Source organism: Vombatus ursinus, unplaced genomic scaffold (assembly GCF_900497805.2).
Source record: "Vombatus ursinus unplaced genomic scaffold, bare-nosed wombat genome assembly UNPS02014807.1, whole genome shotgun sequence".
Classification (NCBI taxonomy): Eukaryota; Metazoa; Chordata; class Mammalia; order Diprotodontia; family Vombatidae; genus Vombatus; species Vombatus ursinus.
Window position 1 is genome coordinate 21,276,707 of NW_020954585.1, and position 20,706 is coordinate 21,297,412.

General features: G+C 38.2%; 1 protein-coding gene across 2 annotated transcripts in view; it reads left to right on the top strand.

Moving 5' to 3' along the window:
• The first annotated feature begins 19,345 nt into the window (after positions 1–19,345).
• The window catches only part of DCAF12 (DDB1 and CUL4 associated factor 12), a 110,813-nt gene continuing 109,452 nt past the window's right edge, over positions 19,346–20,706 (top strand). For both annotated transcript variants that reach the window (XR_003570227.1, XM_027874539.1), the window contains exon 1: positions 19,346–19,733. Coding sequence is in view for 1 of the 2 variants with exons in the window: in XM_027874539.1 (XP_027730340.1) it covers positions 19,656–19,733 (78 nt within the window). In the remaining variant the exon portion in view is untranslated. The remainder of the gene's footprint in view (positions 19,734–20,706) is intronic.

Consider the following 20,706-nt stretch of genomic DNA (forward strand, 5'->3'; position numbering starts at 1 on the left):
GTGTAGGATTTATTATATAGATTTTCTCGAAATGAAAATTTCTTGTTTTATATTGAATGCTCTCATGCTGTGCTGTATACATGCAAAACATTTTTCTTTTCTTGTTTTGTATTTCATTTTAAAATAAACTTTAAAACTTTTTTAAAAAGAAAAATATTTATTAAAGGATATTCTGCACAGATAACTGAGATGTCTTTAGGGCAAGAAAATGGAATCTTTACTCCTCTAAAACCACATTCAAACTTGAGTAGTAACATGCCAACTCCAAGGATGAATTCATGCCTTTCCACTTTTTTATGGAAAGATTTAATCAATATCTAGTATATGTTCAAGATCCTTCTTTCTTTGGGGGGATTCTGGTATGGTAATCGGTGGAGTAAGAAGTCTTCCTTTTACCTCTGCTTCCAGATCAATACTTTGGTCTCTCTTTATTTGGTTGAAGGGAATGTATATATAAAAATGGAATGTTCTTTGATTTGCTCAAGGTTAACTACAACGGGTGTATATGTGTGTGCCAGTTCTTATCTATGATCCCAAGAGCCATTTGGTTCAAGTTACATAGTCATCTATCAAGTTACTGAGAAAAGAGGAAGAGACCATCTTTTTTGGCTTTAGAAATGAAAGCAAAAGGCAAGGGACAATTTCCATTTAGAGAATACATTGGAATTATCTGACAAATACCAGGAAAATGGACTTGAGATTCTCTTAAGTGAAGAATCAAAGACCTGGTTTTTTTTCCCCCTTGGGATTCTACATGTGATATGCTAACTCAGTTTCTATAGAAGAAGATGGATAAACGTCCCATAGACAAAGATCATAATAAGGAGAAAAGGCCTTGCCTATTAGTATGACTATGTATGAATGTATGTGTGTGTGTATGTATATGTGTGTGTGTGTGTGTGTGTGTGTTACATAGGAGATAGTATTAATTAGTTTACGTTCTTCAGAGTGAGGGAAAATAGCATTTGCAATTTCAAAATTCTAAGAAACAAAACTATATCCTTAAGCATAGAATAAGAAAGGGTAATAGAAAGTACAGAAAACAGACATTATAAAAAATATTGGACTTCTAAATCATGTGACCACCAAGATACAGGACTAGACATTTTCTTTGATTTTCACAACTTATCAAAACTCTCCAAAATAGAAATTAAGAAAAAAGATAAAGCAATTTTAGCTGTCTTCATAGTTCAGGATACTAAAACTCCAAGCAAGATACAAATCCAGTGAATTAAAAGTAGAAACAGCTAATAATCCCTAACCCTGAACAGATTCATACAGCACCCCCTTTCAAATCACCTGCCCTGCTGCAGTAGCAGGGCAGCACAAGCTGACCCACAGACTTTCAAAAGATCTTAATTCTATTCTTCTCTCCTCCCAGTGCTGAGGAAAACCAAAAGACAGAAGAAGCTTGCTTTGGGATCACAGTGTGGTAGTGCTTTAAGCTACAACAGAGATCAGTAAGAGAATTGAGGAACAGAGAGAACCAGGGCAGAATACATTTGTTTATTTGTGAAAAAATTTAGTGTGCCTGAGGGGAAAAGCCCTAAATTCAGCTGAGGCCAGTTCTGTCCTCCCAGAAGTCACTGGGGGGTAGAGATCTAAGCCGGTGAATTTCTCATCTTGGGAGAAGGCTGAGATGTTTTGAAATCCAGGCCCAGAAAAACCACTATCAGAGGGGAAGGAGTCAAAAAATGAACAGCAAAGGAAGATAAGGAAAAAAATATGAAATTACCCAAGATCTCAGGATGTAGCTAAAGCAATCCTCAGGGGGGAAATTATATTTTTACATTATATTACATTAACAAAATAGAAAAAAGATGAATAATGAACTTAGAATGCATTTAAAAATTAGAAAGCCAACAAATACACCTTTAAAAAGCACAAAGGAGGAGATATTAAAGAGGAGAATTATTCTGAAAAATTTTGAAGGGGATGGTTTCAGAAAAACCTAGGATGCAAAGTAAAGTGAGTAGAACAAGGAAAACTATAAAATAACAGCAATGTTGTGAAAATAAACAACTTTGAAAGACTTAGGAACTTTGCGCAATACAATGACTAACCACAATTCCAAAGGACTCATGATGAATCATGCTATCTACCTCCAGATAAAAAACACATTGAAATATATTTCTTTTCCTTTCTTCTTTCCTTCCTTTTTTCTTCTTTCCTTCCTTTTTTCCTTCCTTCCTTCCTTCCATGTCTAATGCAGTAGGTTGTTTTCCTTGACCATATATGTTTGTAATGGCTGTGGTTTTTCTCATTTTCTCAATGGATGGAGGGGAGAGAAATTTCAGAACCAGAGTAGGATGTCCCTGAATGTTTTAAAAGAGAAATAAGAATTGTGAAAGCAGGATTTATGGCCAGCAAAGCAGAAATAAAGAGCAGAATAGACAAACTTGAATTCATTGTGGCAAATCTTACCAAAGAAACTAAAGAGACAATAACTGGTTGAGAAGGCAAATACACAGATATCAAGGATGACATGGAAGAAGAGAATAAAAAAGTGTGAATGTTAAAAGAAAGCACGCTCTACATACAAGCAGAACATAATAATTTGGAAGATGGGATGTGTAGAGACTATTTAAACACCATAAGTCTCCCAGAAGAACACAACAAATCAAAAAACAAGACTACCATAATGCAGAAAAGTACAAGAAAATTGCTGAGAACTTCTGAACACAGAAAAAACAAAGTGCTGATCTAAATAATCCATAGATTGCCTCTAGGAAAAAAAAAACCCCAATGCTGCACATTTCAAGACACATAGTGGTTAAATTTAGAAATTCTGTTGAGGAAACAAAAACTCAACAAGGGATCAGGGGACTGACTTTTAAACAAAAGGAACTGCTGAGAGAAAAAAAAAATCCTGGTCCTGATTCACAGGAGAATTCTATCAAATTTTGAAGGAACAATTAGTACCCATAATATACAAATTATTCTCAAAAATTGATAGAGTCCCAATCAGAATCCTTTTATGAGACAAATATAGTCCTAATAGGAAAGGATTAAACAAAGAAGGAAAACTATAGACCAATATCATTAATAAATATCAATTTTAAAAATCTTAAATAAAATCCTTTAAAAGCCATACCAAATCTCAAAACTGTATTACAAAGCAGTAATCATCAAAACAATCTGGTACTGGCTAAGAAATAGAGTAGTGGATCAGTGGAATAGATCAGGTACACAATGCACAGTAGTAAATGACCATAATACTCTATTTTTGATAAACACAAAGTCTCCTGCTTCTGGGAAAAGAACTCAATATTTGACAAAAACTGATGAGAAAACTGGAATGCAGTTTGGCAGAAACTAAGCATACTACAACATCCCACACTGTATACCAAGATAAAGTCAAAATTGGTACAAGATTTAGACATAAAGGGTGATTCCATGGGCAAATTAGGGGAGCATGGAATAGTTTACCTGACAGATCTAGGGATAAGGGAAGAATTTATGACCAAACAAGAGATAAAGAGCATAACAAGATGTAAAATGGATAATTTTGATTATATTAAGTTTAAAAGGTTTTGCACAAACAAAACCAATGCAGCCAAGATTAGAAAGAAAACAGAAAGCTGTGAAAAAAATTTTACAGCAAGCCTCATTTATCAAATACATAGAGGATTGAGCCAAATCCATAATAATAAGAGTGAAACCCCAATTGATAAGTGGTCACAGGTTATGAACAGGTAATTTTCAGAATAGCCATGAAAAAATACTCTAAATAACTAATGATTAAAAAATGCACATTAAAACAACTCTGAGTGGACACCTCACACCTCTCAGATTGGCTAATGTGACAGAAAAGGAAGATCACAAATGTTGGAGGGGATGAGAGAAATTTGGGACACTAATGTGCTGTTAATGGAGTTGTGCACTGATCCAACTATTCTGGAGAACAATTTTAAGCTATAGTCAAAAGGCTATAAAGCTGTGCATATCCTTTGACCCAGCAATAGCACTACTAGGTCTGTATCCCAGAGAGATTTTTTTTTTAAAAAGGAAAAGGACTTATATGAACAAAAATATTTATAGCTGCTCTTTTTGTGGTGACAAAGAATTGGAAATTGAAGGGATGCCCATTAATTGGGGAATGGCTGAACAAGTTATGGTGTATGATTGTGATGGAATACTAGTGTGCTATAAGAAATGATGAGCAGGACACTTTCAGAAAAATCTGGAAAGAATTACATGAACTGATGCAAAGTGAAGTGAGCAGAACCAAGAGAATATCATACACAGTAACAGCAATATTGTGTGATCAATTGTGAATGATAGATATTCTCAGCAATACAATGATCCAAGACAATTTCAAAGGACTCATCATGAAAAATTCTGTCTACTGCCTGAGAAAGAACTGATGGAGTCTGAATACAGATCGAAGTATAATTTTTTTAAACTTTGTTTATTTTTCTTGCTTTTTCTTATCTGTATTGTCTTTCACAACATAAGTAATATGGAAAGATGTTTTGTATGACTGCACATGTATAATGTATATCAAATTACTTGCCTTCTCAAGGACAGGGGCAGGGTGGGAGGAAGAAAAGGAATTTGAAACTCAACATTTTTAAAATATTAAAATTTGTATGTGTGATTAGAAAAAATAAAATATTTAAGAATAAAAAAATAAAATCCTATCAAAGAGAGGACAGCAATTTATTCAAGAAATCCTTCATTATGACCAAGTTAGATTTCTAGCAATGGATACAATGATGGTTCACCATTAGGAAAATCAACAATATAGTTAATTATATTAAAATAAAAACAATCAAACCCACGTGATTATATCAATAGATGCAGAAAAAACCTGTAACAAAGTACAACATTTAATTATGCTATTTTTAAAAACCCTATGAAGTATAGGCATAGAAGGACCTTTTAATATCATAAAAAGTATTTGTCTAAAGTCAAAAGCAAGCATAATATACAATGGGGATACATTAGAGTCTTTTCCAATATATATGGGAGTAAAGCAAGGATGCCCACTCTTATTTCATATAGTTCTTGAAATGCTGGCAATAGCAATAAAAAATGAAAAAAAATTAAAGCCATAAAGTTAGATAAAGAGGAGATAAAACTATCCCTATCTGTTAGTGATATGATGATATACTTGGAAAATCCTAAGGAATCAGAGAAGATACTAATCAAGATAATTAATAGCATCAATGATGTGTCAGGCTACAAAATAGATCTTGAAACAGCATTTCTATATAAAAACAACAAAATCTAGAGGCAATGATAGAAAAGAAATCTCATTCCAAATAACTAAAAAGTGAACAAAGAACCTGGGGATCTATTTACCAAAGTACACAAAAGACTTGTATGAAGTCAATTACAAAATGCTTCACAAATAAAAAACAATTTGATTAGCAGGAGGAATATTCAGTGCTCATGGCTGTGCTGTACTAATATGATAAAAATGACAGTACTACCAAAGTTAATTTATGCTTTTAATGCTATACCAACCAAATTATCAAAGGAATACTTTATACTATTCAATAAAATAATAACAAAATTCATTTAGGAAAACAAAAGATCTAGAATATCAAGGGAAATTATGAAAAGAGGTAGGAATGAAAGGGGAATAGCACTTCCAGACTTGAAACTATATTATTAAACAGCTGTTATCAAAACTATCTTATATTGGTGAAAAAAGAGAGGCAGATCAATGGAAGAGATTAAAGAAGGGAGAATTAGAAACAATTGATCTCAAACAACTCAGTGTTCTATGAAGTAGGAAAAAAATTATTTAGGAAAGAACTCCCTATTTAATAAAAGCTGCTAGGAAAACTGGAAAGCAGTATGGCAGAAACTTGACTTAGACAATACCTTACATGATATCCCACAATACATTCTAAATGCATACATGACTTTAATATTAAATACCATACTTAAAAAATTAGAAGAGAAGCAGATAATATATTTCTCACAGCTATGAGTAGGGAATGTATTCTTAGTTTTTTATATAATATTTTCCCCCAATTACATATAATTTTTTAAAAACATTTATTTTTTTTTAAGTTTTGCATTCCAAATTCTATCCCTTCCTCCTTTCCTCCTTTCCCCCTCCCTGAAACTGTAAGCAATCTAATATAGATTATACATGTGCAATCATGTAAAACATTTCCATATTAGTCATCTTGTGCAAACAAACTTGAACAAAAACAAAGAAAGAAAGGAAGGAAGGAAGGCAAGAAGGAAGGAAGGAAGGAAGGAAGAAAGGAAGGAAGGAAGGAAGAAAAATAGTATGCTTTGGTTTGTATTAAGACACCATCAGTTCTTTCTCTGGAGGCAGATAGCATTTTTCATCATGAGTTATTTGGGACTGTCTTGGATCACTGTATTGCTGAGAAGAGCTAAGTCATTCACAGCTGTTCATCATACAATATTGCTGTTACTATGTATAATGTCTCCTGGTTTTGCTAACTTCACTTTGCATCAGTTCATGTAAGTTTTTTAGAAAATGTATTCTTAACCAAATAAGGGGTAGAGACAATGACGAAAGACAAAATGGATAATTTTGATTGCATCAAATTGAAAAGCTTTTGAACAGACAATTTTAATGCACTTAGGAAAAGAAGGGAAATAATAAAATAGGAAAAAGATCTTTGATACCAATTTCTCTGACAATGTTTAGTAATCAAGATATATGAACAATTAACTAATATATATCTAAGACCAGTAACCAATCCCTAAGAGATAAATGGTCAAAATATATGACCAAACAGTTCTGAAAAGAAGAGTTGCAAAGTTTTAACAACCACATAATAGAACTTCCAAATCACTAATAACAAGAGCAATGAAAATCAAAACAACCCTAAGATTTCACCTCACACACTGAAAATTGGCAGAGATGACTAAAGATGGCAATAGTTAATGTTGGAGGAGTTGTGGGAAGATATATACATTAGTGTATTTTTGGTGGAGTTCTGAATTGGTACAACCATTTTGGAAAGCAATTTGGAATTATCCAAATAAAGTGACTAAAATGTTCATACCCTTTGACTCAGAGATTTCTTTGCCCCAAGAAAGTCTCCATATACAACAAAATATTTACAGCAGTTCTTTTTGTGATAGTAAAGAACTGGAAATAAAGCAAATGCTCTTCAGCTGGGAAATGGCTAAATAAATTGTGGTACAAAATATTGTTGCACTGTGACAAATGTAACAAATGTAACAATAACAAATGTAACAAATGAACGTGATAAATACAGGGAAGCATAAAAAGATCTACATGAACTGATACAAAGTGAACTAAAGAGAGCTAAGGAAACAATACAGACAGTAACTAAAATGATAAAAATGGGGAAAAAACAACCACACATACACAAACCAAAAGTGAGTGTATATAATAAAATTATTTAAAAGAGTCATAACTCAAAGGAAGAGATGTGAGAAGATACTCCTAACCCTCTTTGTAGAGGCGAAAGACCCATGGGTATTATACATTGCACATGTTTTCAGACCTTTTTTTAATGTATTAATCAGTTGTGTTGCTTTTTTCCTTATTAAAAAAAGATCAACAGAATAGGAAAAATAGAGTAGAAAATGGCCATCTCATTCCCTGGTGATATTTTTTTTATTTTTTAATTAAATTTATCTATTGTTTTAATTTTCAACATTCACTTCTATAAGATTTTGAGTTCTTCCTTTCCTCCCTCCTCTCCCCTCCCCCAAGATGGCATGCAATCTGATATAGACTGTAAATATACATTTATATTAAACATATTTTCACATTACTCGTGTTGTAAAGAAGAACTAGAACCAATGAGAGATACTACAAGAAAGAAGAAACAAAGAGAGAGAGACAGCGATATCAATAGTATGCTTCAATCTGCTTTCAGCCTCCACAGTTCTTTTTCTGGATGTGGATAGCATTTTCCATCATGGATCTTTTAGAGTTGTCTTAGATCCTTGCATTCCTGGGAAGAGCTAAGTCTATCAAAGTTAGTCATTGCACAATGTTGCTGTTACGGCATACAATGTTCTCCTACTTCTGCTCACTTCACTCAGCATCAGTTCATTTAAGTCTTTCCAGGTTTTTCTGAAGTCCACCTGCTCATCACTTTGTATGGAATAATAGTATTCCATTGCATTCATATACCACAACTTGTTCAGTCATTCCCCAATTGATGAGCATCCTCTCAATTTCCAATTCTTGGCCACCACAAAAAGAGTTGCTATAAATATTTTTGTATATGTGGGTCGTTTTCCCATTTTTATAATATCCTTGGGATACAGACCTAGAAATGGTATTGCCAGGTCAAAGAGCATGCGGTTTTACAGCCCTTTGGGCATAGTTCTAAATTGCTCTCTAGAATGGTTGAATCAGTTCATGACTCTACCAACAATGCATTCATGTCCCACTTTTCCCACATCTTCTCCAACATTTATCATTTTACATTTTTGTCATGTTAGCCAATCTGGTAGGTGTGATGTGGTACCTCAGAGTTGTTTTGAATTGCATTTCTTTAATCAATAGTGATTTAGAGCATTTTTATATGACTATAGATAGTTTTAATTACTTCATCTGAAAACCCGTTTTTCATTTATTTTCCTTCATAAATATATTGTTGTTCTTTTTAGAACCACAAACTACATAGAAAATCATAACTGAAATGAGCTTCTGAAAGAACATGAAGAATGATTTGGAGATTTGGAATATGAGAAAAACATATATTCCAGCAAATAAAGCATCAGCTTCTGTCAATTTCTGGACACAAGTTCTGAAAAATGATTCAGTGAACCTGGAGAAGAAATGAGGCAACACTTTCTTTTGGTAGAGGAGTAGACTTTGAATGCACAATGCTGCATACAGTATCAAACAGGATCCCTCAGATTTGCTTAAATGCCTTTCTGTCTTTTAAGGGAGAAGGACTCTTTTGTGGGATAATGGATGGGAGAAGGAGGTATATCTGAAAATGATTGTGATATAAAAAGAAAAGATACAATGACACACTTTCTTAATAGTTGGGTAAAATAAAAAAAATATATATCAGAACTATAACCAGGAAGGGGGAACTATGGCTTTGCTCAATGTTATAGATTTGTTAAAAGGAAGAAGGGTTTTTGCCTAGTAGACTAAAGTAGTTTGTTTGTTTGTTTCCCTAAATGGCAAGGAAGCTGTCCCTGAAATTTGATTGACCTGTTTCCCAGTTGCCTAGAGCAAAAAAACAAAACAAAAAAACCAGTCCACCAGGAGCCAGGGCTCCTTGGAATTGGCAGACATCCCACTGCCATGACAGATATACCCATCTGACCCAACATACCCTGCTGGCATTTCTGGATAGAGATGGATTGGGCTGCTTCTATCTGAACCTATGCTACATGTTTACTAAGCATTTTTTCCACGCTACTGCTAAGTACATTTTTTCTTAAGTGTTGAACTGTAGACAAGCATTTCATTTAAATCTAATCTCAAGCCTGAACTCCTAGACCAGACTTGGTCAGGCCTGGCCTACAATATTGGCAAACAAAAAGACCTGGTAATAACACTTGGGCTCCTAAGAAAGTTGGAGCAAGACAGAGCTACTGAGGATGGAACCAGTGGCAAGATGGTGAAAATGGGAAGAAGCGATTCCTTTCATAGGGAGTTCCTCAGATGAGAGTGTAGGGGTCAGGTGGAGGCCATGATTTCCCTCCTCACCTCTGCCAGCTGGCTTTCCTGGCTTCTTTCAAGATTCAGCTCAAATCCTATTCACCCTCCCCCCAATCCTCAAAGGCTAATGCCTTCCCTCTGAGATTACCTTCCACCTTCTCTATATATCTTGTATGTACATAATTATTTGTGTGTTGACTCCCTCTTCAGAATATGAGCACCTTAAAGGCGGGGACCCAGTTATTGCCTTTCTTTGTATTCCCCATGCGTTGGACAGTGCCTGGCACACAGTGAGTGCTTAATCAATGCTTACTGACTTACTTATGTCCTGAGACACAAACTGATTCTGCCTAGGACTGAGGAGGGAGGGAGGCCAAATCTTGCTCTGGCCCCGGTCCTATGAGCCAGTCCTCTTAGTGCCAAGAGCAGCTGCCCTTCAAAGGGCCTTATATAGGACAACCAGGCCCAATGGGTGATATAAGACAGACTGTTGCAAAGAAAGGATAATGCTTCTCCAAGGACAGCAGTTCTAAGCTACTTCTTAACACAGTTTGTATCAGTAGAGAGTGGAGAGGAGAGAGTTAAGGCAGGAGTTGGAGCCAGTCCTTCAGTCATTTATTTTCATTGTAAATTTTGACTTCCCAAGCTTTTCAAAGGTTCTTACTGACTGAAAGTGGGGCAGGGGGAGCTTGGGCCCAGGCTGCCCCTAGAAAGACTGAAGGCACTTCCTACACCTGAATAATTCTTGACATTCAGGGCCTCAGTTTTCTCATTTGAAAAATCAGAGTCAAGGACTAGGATCATAGGTCATATGTAGATTTAGAGTTGTAAGGGATGAAAGTTCAGCCCTCATTTTACTAATGAGGAAGCTAAGACCTAGACAGATGAAACAACTTGCTTAAGGTCACACAGCTAAGGGATAGTTGCAATTGTTCACACCAAAGCAGGAAGACCCCTATTTTGTTCTAGCACCTAACACAAGTATTTATTTGAATGTCCAGTATGTACAAACCACTTTGCGAGGAGCTGTTTTTAGCATCATTTTCTACTATAAAACTTCTCTCTCCCTCCCAGCTGCTGGTCCTAGGCCATCAGATCAGAGACAGCTGCTCTGGAAGGGACAATGTGCTGAGGGAGGTCAAATTTCAACAACCAAAATGAAAAAGCATTGGACTGGTAGTCAAGGGTCTTGGGTTCTGGTCTTTGATTAACACTGATTCTAGTCTTAAGTTTCTAGGATTTTTTCCTCTAGAACATTCTTATTTTATTTTAATTTTCTTATTTATGCCTTTTCATTCTTGTTCTCTTCACCCTTGAACTCTTACTTGCAACAACAAAGTTAAGCACAACTGAGACAGAGGGACCAATATATGCAACATTCTATCGGTGTGACCCCTGCCTCTTTACTGATATGTAACAGCTAATGTTTATATAGAGAACTTTAAGATTTGCAAACAACTTGTTACATCTTCTTAGATTTCATTTTAACCAGGTTAAGAATTTTCTATTATTACAGCCTTGGGTGGCATTTTGCCTTATTGGGATTAGTTTGTGTTCAGGAAAATCCAAATAACTTCCCCAATAACTCATCACAAACTTTCTGTTTTCACTCTAGTGACTCAGCCTTATGCTCAGTGTAGTCTGCAGAAGTAAAGATAAGGAATCAAACCCCACCAGCCAAATTGGGTCTATGCATAAACACACTGCTCTCAGTTTAGGATTACTGAGGAAAGTGGAGGATAATATAAAATATTTTCTAGATAGCTGGGTGGGGCAGATATTCCCTACTCCAGTCCCTAGACCAACCATGATTTTGAAACAAATGAAATATTCCCTTTTCTGTTGTTGTATGCCTGGTCGGAGAGAGAGAATAGAAAGTCAAAAATTCTCCATCTGTCCTTAGTGATGTGAGTGTGGGTGGTGAAGGAAACAAACTGTGGGACTGGAAAGATATGGATTCAGTTAGTGTTCAGCTCACTTGTAGCAAGGGCATACATCAAGGGCAAGACATAGATGGTTCTCAGTAATTAGAGAAATAAAATTCTGTGCATTTATTCATCTTTATGCAACCATACATCTCCAAACAGATATGTGGAAACACAAGGAAGCTTTTTCTGTAGAATCCTTTCAGATAAAAGACTGATTGGGATCCTAATTAGAATAAGTATAGTAGATTCACCTACTTCAAAACCATGCCAGAGTTCTTCTTCCACTAAGGATTTCCCTTAATTCCCAGCTCCATCTTCAAGAAATGTGTTTTATTAATTTCTTCCTTCTCCTCACTCCCCCCACCCCACCTTGAAAGCTGGCTGGCCAATGTGTGTGTGTGTGTGTGTGTGTGTGTGTGTGTATGTGTGTGTGTGCATGTGTATCTGTGTGTGTATTTGAGACTGAGTCTCCCTATCTTGCCCTCAGCCTTCCCAATAGCAGGTACTACAGGTATGTTCCTCTACACCTGGTGAACTGGACAATGTTAAGGTGAGCTGTCTGAAATCAGATCTTTTGGCCTAGGCTTCCAGTTTCGCTCAAATATGATAAGTTTGGTTGTTTCCTCCTAAGAGGTAGCTTAGTCTATTGCTGTAAAGAAGACCTGAGTTCAAATCCTACTTCAGATATTTAGTAGCTGTATGACCATTGGGAAACCACTTGACCTCTCTGAACTTCAGTTTCCTTACTTGATACCCTCTAAGATCTTTTCCATCTAGAAATCTGATTCCTTTAGTTAAAATAAGGAACTGGAACAAAGTCTATAAGTTCTTTAAGTCTCTTTTAAGATGAGTTGAACTTAAAAAAGCAGAAGGTGCAAAAATAGTTTCAGATGAAGGTACAGTAAATATAGACATGATAAAAGAAATAAGCAAGAAATTACATTATTTTTAAATGCTCCATAGATAATGAATAATTGTCAATACTACACACACACACACACACACACACACATACACCCCTAATAGCATAATATCTAAATACTGAAAGGAAAAGCTAATTTAATTAGAAACAGAAATTGAAAGTAAAACTATAATAATGGGGAACCACAATGTATTCTTTTGAGACCTAGACAAATCTAATCAAAAGATAAACAAGAAAGAAGTTAAGGGTATGAATAGAAACTTAGAAAAATGAAAGCTAATAGATCTCTGGTAACTGGGATGGAAACAGAAAGCAATTTACATACTTCTTAGCTGTACATGGCACTTTTATAAAAACTGACCATATATTGGGTTATATAGTCCTCACAAAAAATGTAGAAAAGCAGAAATAATAAATGCATCATCTAATAATGACAATGCAATCAAAATTATATTTAATTAATGTCCCTTCAGGAAAGAATTAAGAAGTAATTGAACACCAAATAATATAATTCTAAAGATCAGATAGCTCAAAGAATAAATTATAGAAAAATAGAAAATATCATCAAAGAAAATGATAATAATTTTTAAAATACCAAAACTTACAAGATGCAGCTAAAGCAGTTCTAAGGAGAAAACATCTATCTTTAAATGTTTTCATTAGTATAATAAAGAACAATGACTTGGACATGCAATTTAAAAAAATGTGATCACTAAGAAACAGAGTAGAATTCATTAAAAATAAAAAGAGATTAATAAAATTGAAAATAAGATCATTGAATTGATAAATAAAATGAAGATCTTTTTTTTAAGAAAAAAAAACTAAAAAACTTATACAGTTAATCTGATTTTTAAAAAGGAAGAGGAAAAGCAAATGATTGGGGAAGAAATAGAGGAAATAATCAAAAGCTATTTTGCCCAATCACATGCTAACAAAACCGATAACTAACAGAAAATAGATACTTACAAAAATATGATACCCAGATTAACAAAAGAAGAAATAGACTATTTTAATACCTCCATCTAATAGCAGTCAAGCCAATATAATAAAAATGACAATACTATCTAAATTAATTTACTTATTTGGTGCCCTACAAAACTACCAAAGAAATGTTTTATGAAACTAGAAAAATAATAAAATTCATATGGAGGAACAAAAGGTCAAGAATTTCAAGGTTAATGATGGAAAAAAGTGGAAAGGAAAGGGGTCTATCAGTAGTAGATCTCAAACTATACCAAAAAGTAGTAATCAATAAAATGATTTGATACTGGTTTAAAAAAATGAGAAGTCAATCAGTAGAATAGATTCCATATACAACATACAGAAGCAAACAAATACAGTAGTCAAGTGTTTAATAGATGCAAAGTTCCAAGTTACTGGAGGAATTACTCCCATTTTGACGAAAACTGCTGGGAAAACTGGACAGAAGTGTGGCAGAAATTAGAGTTAGACCATACCGCACACCATATACTAAGTTAAGCTCCAGATGGCTACATGACCTAGATATAAAAGGTCACATTGTAAACATGTTATAGGAGCAAGTAAGAAATTACTTTTGGGATCTATGGATAGGGGATGAATTCATGAAGAATTCCAGCAGTAGAGTATCGAAGATAAATGATTACATCAAATTTAACAGGTTTTGCACAAACAAATCTAATGTTAAAATTAGCAAGAAAACAGGTAAGTGGGGAAAATTTTTTTATAGTGAGCTCTGATAAAGTTCTTATATCCAGAATACATAAGAAACTTTTTCAAATTGATAACACTAAGAACCATTCTCTAATAGATAAATGGACAAAGAATATGAACAGGCAGTTTTCAAAGGAATAAATAGAAGTTATCAACAACTATAGGAAAAATGCTCTAAAACACTCATAGAGAAATGCAAGTAAAAGCAATTTTAAAGTTCCATCTCACATGTATCAGATTGGCAAAGATGACAACAAAGGAAAATGACAAATATTGGAGGGCCTGAGGTAGGGTGGAGGGGGAGAAGAATCACACTAGTGCAATGTTAGTGGAGCTGTGAATGGACCCAGCCATTCTGGAAAGCAATCTAGACCTATGCCCCCTCCAAGTTACTGAATTCTGCATACTCTTTGACCCAAATATATCACTACCAGGCTTATATTCCCCAAAGAAAGAAAAAAAAAGAGGAAAAGGGCCTATATGTACAAAAATATCTATAGTGGTGGCCAGAATTGGAAACAAAGGAAGTGTCCTTAAATTGGCGAATGGTTAGACAAATTGTGGTGTAATGCAATAGACAAATTGTGGTGTAATGCAATATTATTGTTCCATAAGAAATGATGAAATGGATAGTTTCAGAGGAAACTGGGAAGACCTTTACAAACTGATGAACAAGTTGAGTAGGAGTATGTTTTATACAATAACAACATAGAAAAACATTTTTTGAAAGACTTTAGAATTCTGATCAACATAACAACAAAAAAAACCACAAGTCCAAAGGAATAAAGATGAAACATACTATTCATTACCTGCTAGAGAAGTGACAAACTTAAAATGCAGAAAGAGATATGTTTTTGGTTTTTGACATGGCCATTGTGGAAATTTGCTTTACCAGATTATGAATGTATATATTGAGGTTCCTTCCTTCTGTGATGTTTAAAAAGTTCAAGACACATAATTTCTGGGTAATTTAAACATTTTATCATTAAAGCTAGCATGTTATTAATAAAAAGAGGTCAGTGGCGCTCTTGAATGCCAAAGATGCTCATGGCAGCAGGCTCAAGGCCTATGTGACCTTGGAAGAGCAGGTGTTTCTGAGGGTAGCAATCAACTCTAATTGGTTAAAAATTAATGAGAGAATGAATATTGTGAGAGGTGGGCTATATTACAGTGAGGGTCTTGAGGTACACTTGGATCACTCAAGTCTAGGTAAAAGAGATATCAATTTCCATAATACCTGTCTGACAGAAAGGAGGATCCACATTTTCCCAGACCTGTATAAGTAAACACAATAAGTAGGAATGCACCCACTGGCCTAATCCAGAGATGGGAAACCTACAGTCTTGAGGCCATATGTGGTCCCCTAGATCCTCAAGTAGCTCTTTGATTGGATGGCCTAAATTTAGAATTTCTTTAACTGTCTGATTAGATCTTAGTCTGGGTAAGTCTTTGCCCAAGATTTCTCACAGTGGTTGATTTCTGGATGAGAAAGTAGAAAAGGGGAAAAACCTTGGTCCTGATTCAATAATTAGTTATTAGTACAAGAGAGAAATAATCATTTCTCTCCCTTCCTTCTTTCCTTCCTTCCTTTCTTTTTTCCTTTTTTCCTTTCTTCCTTTCCCTCCTTTATTTGTAAAAAAGAAAAACTAGAAACAACCATGATTTCCAAACACTGGGGACTGAATGATATGGTATATGAATGTAATAGAATATTATATAACCATAAAATATGAAGGATATGAGCAAATATGGAAAGTCCTAAATGAATTGATGTAAAATAAAATCAGAGATATAAGAAAAATAACATACACATTGAGTCCAACAAAAAAAGTCAAAGGAAATGAATCATTACTCAAAATAGGAAATGGAGCAAATTTTAAAAAAAATATGTTAAAAGTCATGCTTCTTTGATAATGGATATAATCTCTTTAATGTGGGTACTTCTTCCACCAATGTGGATCATAGTCTATCTAAGCCTATTTTTTTGTGTGATTCTATAGGAGCTTCTATAAATCCTCCACAGAGGATCTACCCAAACCATTGATGGCCTTTCTCTAGATCTTTGAATATTTCATGTATAATGGTATCTACCTTTTTTTAAAGTATGGTTTTTCTTTTTAAACAAAATATAAATTTTGAGATTTTATTTGGATATTTACTCTATTTTTGCTTTTATTATGTTTATTATTTGTTGAGCATATTAAATTTATGCCAATAAAATGATGTATTTTAATTTGGCTTTGTAAATTGACAACAGAGAAGATTAACATTGAACTACGATACCTATGATGTAGAGGTATGTACCAATGTTCATGAGTTCTTGACAACATTCCAAACTCTTTCATGGTTATTGGACTATTAAATATGCTGTATAGAGCATTGTGAGGCAAGACAGAACTAGAATGACAGGTTTAAAGGAGGAAGCTGAGGAACTCTTGCCAGTCACTGTGTGCATGTCTCTGAGGGAAAACTGTGGCCAAGTAAGACTGAGCTGCATTTTCTACCAGAGCTATACCAAATAGGGGCTGAGGTGGCAGACAGATGAACTCCATTGCCTGAGCTGGGAAAGTTAACTTAACTCCATCACCCATGTTTTATGGGATGGCGGATGGTCAAGCCTGAGGGGGAGCTACACTAGGAAAGATGGTGGCCTACCATTCTGTTTTTTTATTCATTTTGAAAAAAAACCAAATTCATCATGTAGGCACTCTTCAAATGAGCAAACCAGCCTTCCTGGAAGTATCAGGGGCCTGAAGCCTGAAGCTAGCAGTCAGGTAACTTAGTCACACCTAAGTGAAGCCATTATGGCTATCACCCAAGGGCAAATAACTACTGACTCCTAGAATAACTTCTCTTTATAAGAGTCCCCCTCCTCCAATCCTCTACCTTTTTTTTGACTGGGTGAATGATTACTTTTGAACTTAAGCACAAACATAAGATCCTGGGGATTACTGAAAAAGAGTGACCTTTGGGAGTTCCCTTCCCCATCTAAGTAAAGCCACAACAAGGGTCAAATTGCAGAGGTTTTGTGCCAGATATTGACATCTGGGTTAGAATAGACTTCTTCCTCTTTGTGGTGTGCACACCCCACACTTCTTGCAATGCCCTAGACCTTGAGGGGATAGTAGACTCTCGAAGAGGGAGATGTAATAAGGTAGTGAAAGGCTAATGAAAGTTGCTGAAGGAGCACTCTCCAAGACTATCATCTGCATTATTCCCCACTCCCCCCTCCCACTGTTCTTATCTCTGGTGAAAACATTTCTAATTATGCCTCTGTCACCAAGATACTTAAAATTCATCAGTCCCCAACTAAAATCATTCAATAAGTCAATATCAAGCATCTTTGCTATCCTAGGTCTTGTGAGGGATACAAAAGTGCATGACATCATACCTACAATGTAGAAGCTTATACTCTCTCTGGGGAGACTAGATAGACACAATCCAAATAGTTAAATAACAATCTAAGGCAGTATATGACTAAATGTCAAAATGAGTGGTACCATCAATGTAATAAGAATGCAGAGTAGGAGACCTCAGATGGCTAGAGGGGTAAGGGAAGGGAAGATGTCATGATGGAAATGGGACTTGCACTGGAGCAGAGAAATATGGGTAGAATTTGGATAGTCAGGGAAGAAGAGGACAGACATTCTAGGTAGAAGGACCAGAATTAATAGAATCAGTAAGAGGATGGGAGCCAGGAGGAGTGGTTCAGGTTGGGGGAGTTGATTTGTTGAAGGCTTTGAATGCCCTGAGGAGACTGGACTTCTTTTTATGGTTTATAGTCTGTGAAGAGCTGTAGAAAGATTTTTGGCAGGGAAATAACATAATAGATTCCTTCCAAAATTTCATATAACTGCAATTGGAATAAAATTAAACATTCCTCACTATATCTATTAGCTGAGGTATGAATTCTGCCAATAATAGTAGCTTATATTTATATAGGTTAATAATTGTTATAAAGCACTTTCCTCACAACAACCCTGTGAGGTAGGCAGTGCAAATATTATCCCCATTTTACAGATGGAGGAACAAAGGCTAAGGGAGATGAAGTGGCTTGCTTGGGATCCCAGAATCAGTAACCATGAGAACCCGAATTTGAATCAGCGCTCCTAATTGGGGGTCCAAAACTCTTTCCACTAGCCCAGCTGTCCAAAGGGCACGTCCAGTAGGATTTTGCGATGGTGTGCAGGCGTGTGGTTGTTTGGTTAGGTGTTTTTCCCTGCTAATCACAATGATTCAGTGCCCATAGTGTGATCCCCTGGCATCGGTCTTCCTGTGCCGCCTTCTCTGCAGTCATACCTAAATATGAGGTAATGTCATATGGTAGGTTGTTGAGCCCATCTAATGGGGGAAGAGGATGTCATGGGTGCTTCCTGCTAGAGTATTAAGTTCTTTCAGAATGGGGACTGGGTCTCATTTCCCTTTGGACCTAAGGTACTGCTTTGCTTAAGCCCGGTGGTACTATCGTTTGCTGAATGAAGAAAGCACCTTAGTGCTGAAGTTGGTGTCAAAGGACGCTGGTCCTAATCCCTATGGTTACTAACTACTGTGTGGTTTTGGGCCTGTGACTTAATCTCCCTGGGCCTTAATTTTCTCAAGTGTCAAATAAGGAGGCTGGACCAAATGACCTCCAGGTCGGGCTCTGATTGGATGACTCTGATGCCTTGTGGGAGGCCACCTTATATGTAAGTGCTCCATCAATTAGAATCCGTGTGATTACGTCATTTCACGCTCTGATTCAGTGACATAGCTGTTTCTATTCTGAGATGATGACGTGAGAGAGAAGTTTGACTCGGGGTTAGTTAAGAGCTACGAAGGGGGCAGCCTTGGTCCGACTGGGCCTTTCGAGACCAACCTTCTGCCATCAGCCTGACATGGGTACGCATGCGCCAGCGCGCTCTCCTTCCACCCCCACTCCTTCCTTCTCCCCAGGTGAGAAGAGAAGTGAAGGTGTGGGGAGAAGATAAGGAGGTGGACGCTATAAGAAGCGGAAGTGTCTGTTGCCGGGGGGCGGGGGCGGGGGCGGGGGCGGGGGTGGAGAAAAGAGGCGGTGGTTGAAGGGGGCGGGGCGGCATCTAGGCAACCAGCCCGAACGCTTTTCAGCGTCCTCCGGTGCACCCTTCCGGGAGGTTTCTCCATGACAACACACCGTAAAGCACGGCTGCGCAGCTGGTGACGGAGCGACGGGGTGACGGGGTGACGAGAGAGACGGGGTGACGGGGGAGAGAGGGAGGGTGTTTTGGTGCCTGTCGCTCGCCGTCCTTTTTCCTTCTCTGGTCGCTTTCGCCGCTCAGTCTTTTCCTCTCTCCCCCCTCCCCGGCCCCTGTCCTCCCTCCAGCCCCAGGCCTCTGTCCTCCCGCCTCGCCGCTTCTCCTGCGTTTCCCCCCCACCTCACCCTACCCAGTTCCCCGTTCCCTCCCCCAGTATATGCCCCGCAGCGCGGCCGCCCCCCGCTCCCCCCGGTCCTGCCGCCCCATGTGGCTGCGGGACCGCCGCGGCGTTTCCCACTATGGCCCGGAAAACAGTTAGCAGGAAGCGGAAAGCGCCCGCGGCGCCAGGGACCGGGAGCGGGACCCAGGGCCATCAGGTAACCGGGAGAGGGGGGACCGGGGAGGACCGGGGACCGAGGGTCGCGGGGGCAGGGGGAGTCGGGGCTGCGTAGGAACGGGGGGCAGGCCCCAAGCGTCGTCGGCCGCAGGTGGATCTAGGCCCGCGGCTCCCCCGGGAAGGCAGAAAGGCAGTCCTGCGGAGGGTGGGCAGCGGAAAGCCGGGGGGGCAAGGGGCTGCAGGGATCCGAGCCTGGGCTGTCACCGAGGGCGAATCCGCGCCCTGCTCTCGCCTCCCCTCTGCCAAAAAAGACCCTCCTCCGACGTCAGCGATCAGGCCTCGTCCCGACCCCCCCAAAGCAGATAATGGGGCTCCCGAATCCCCAGCCCTCCGGCCGGACCTTCCTCACCTGCGGCCCGAGGCCAAGGCTGGAGCTCAAGGCCAAGTTCGCCCCAGCCCCTCGCCCCCAGCAGATGCTACCCCTTTGGGGGGCGGTGATGGATAAAAACAGGGGCCCCAACTCGGGTCCTTTCCCCCGCGGCCTCCCGGCCCTGTCCCCTCCCGTCTCGTGTTTGGGTTTGACTTTTCGAACCCCCGCAACTGTCCGGAGCGCGGGGGCCGCGGCCGAGGGAGCGGGGGCCGCGGCCGAGGGAGCCAGGGCCGCCCGGGCGCTGGGATGGCCTAGGGACCCGGGCATCCCGACCCAGGCTCACCGCCCTTTCTCGGCCAGCCTAGTCCCGCACGACCCTCTCGATGCTTCGTAGTGATCGCAAGCGGAGAGGGAGGAGGGGACTGGACAGAGATGTGTCCCAGGTCGGTATGGGACCCTCCCCATCCCTGCTTCCTCCCGTGGCTAAAAAGGTGCCGCTCCTCTCCCGAAAATCCTTTCTGTCTAATTCTGTCTTTCTGGCAGTTGATTGTAGATAGTCCCGGGCCTGTTCTGGGATAAACTTTGGGTCTCGGTGGGTCTCTCTCTCTCTCTCTCTCTCTCTCTCTCTCTCTCTCTCTCTCTC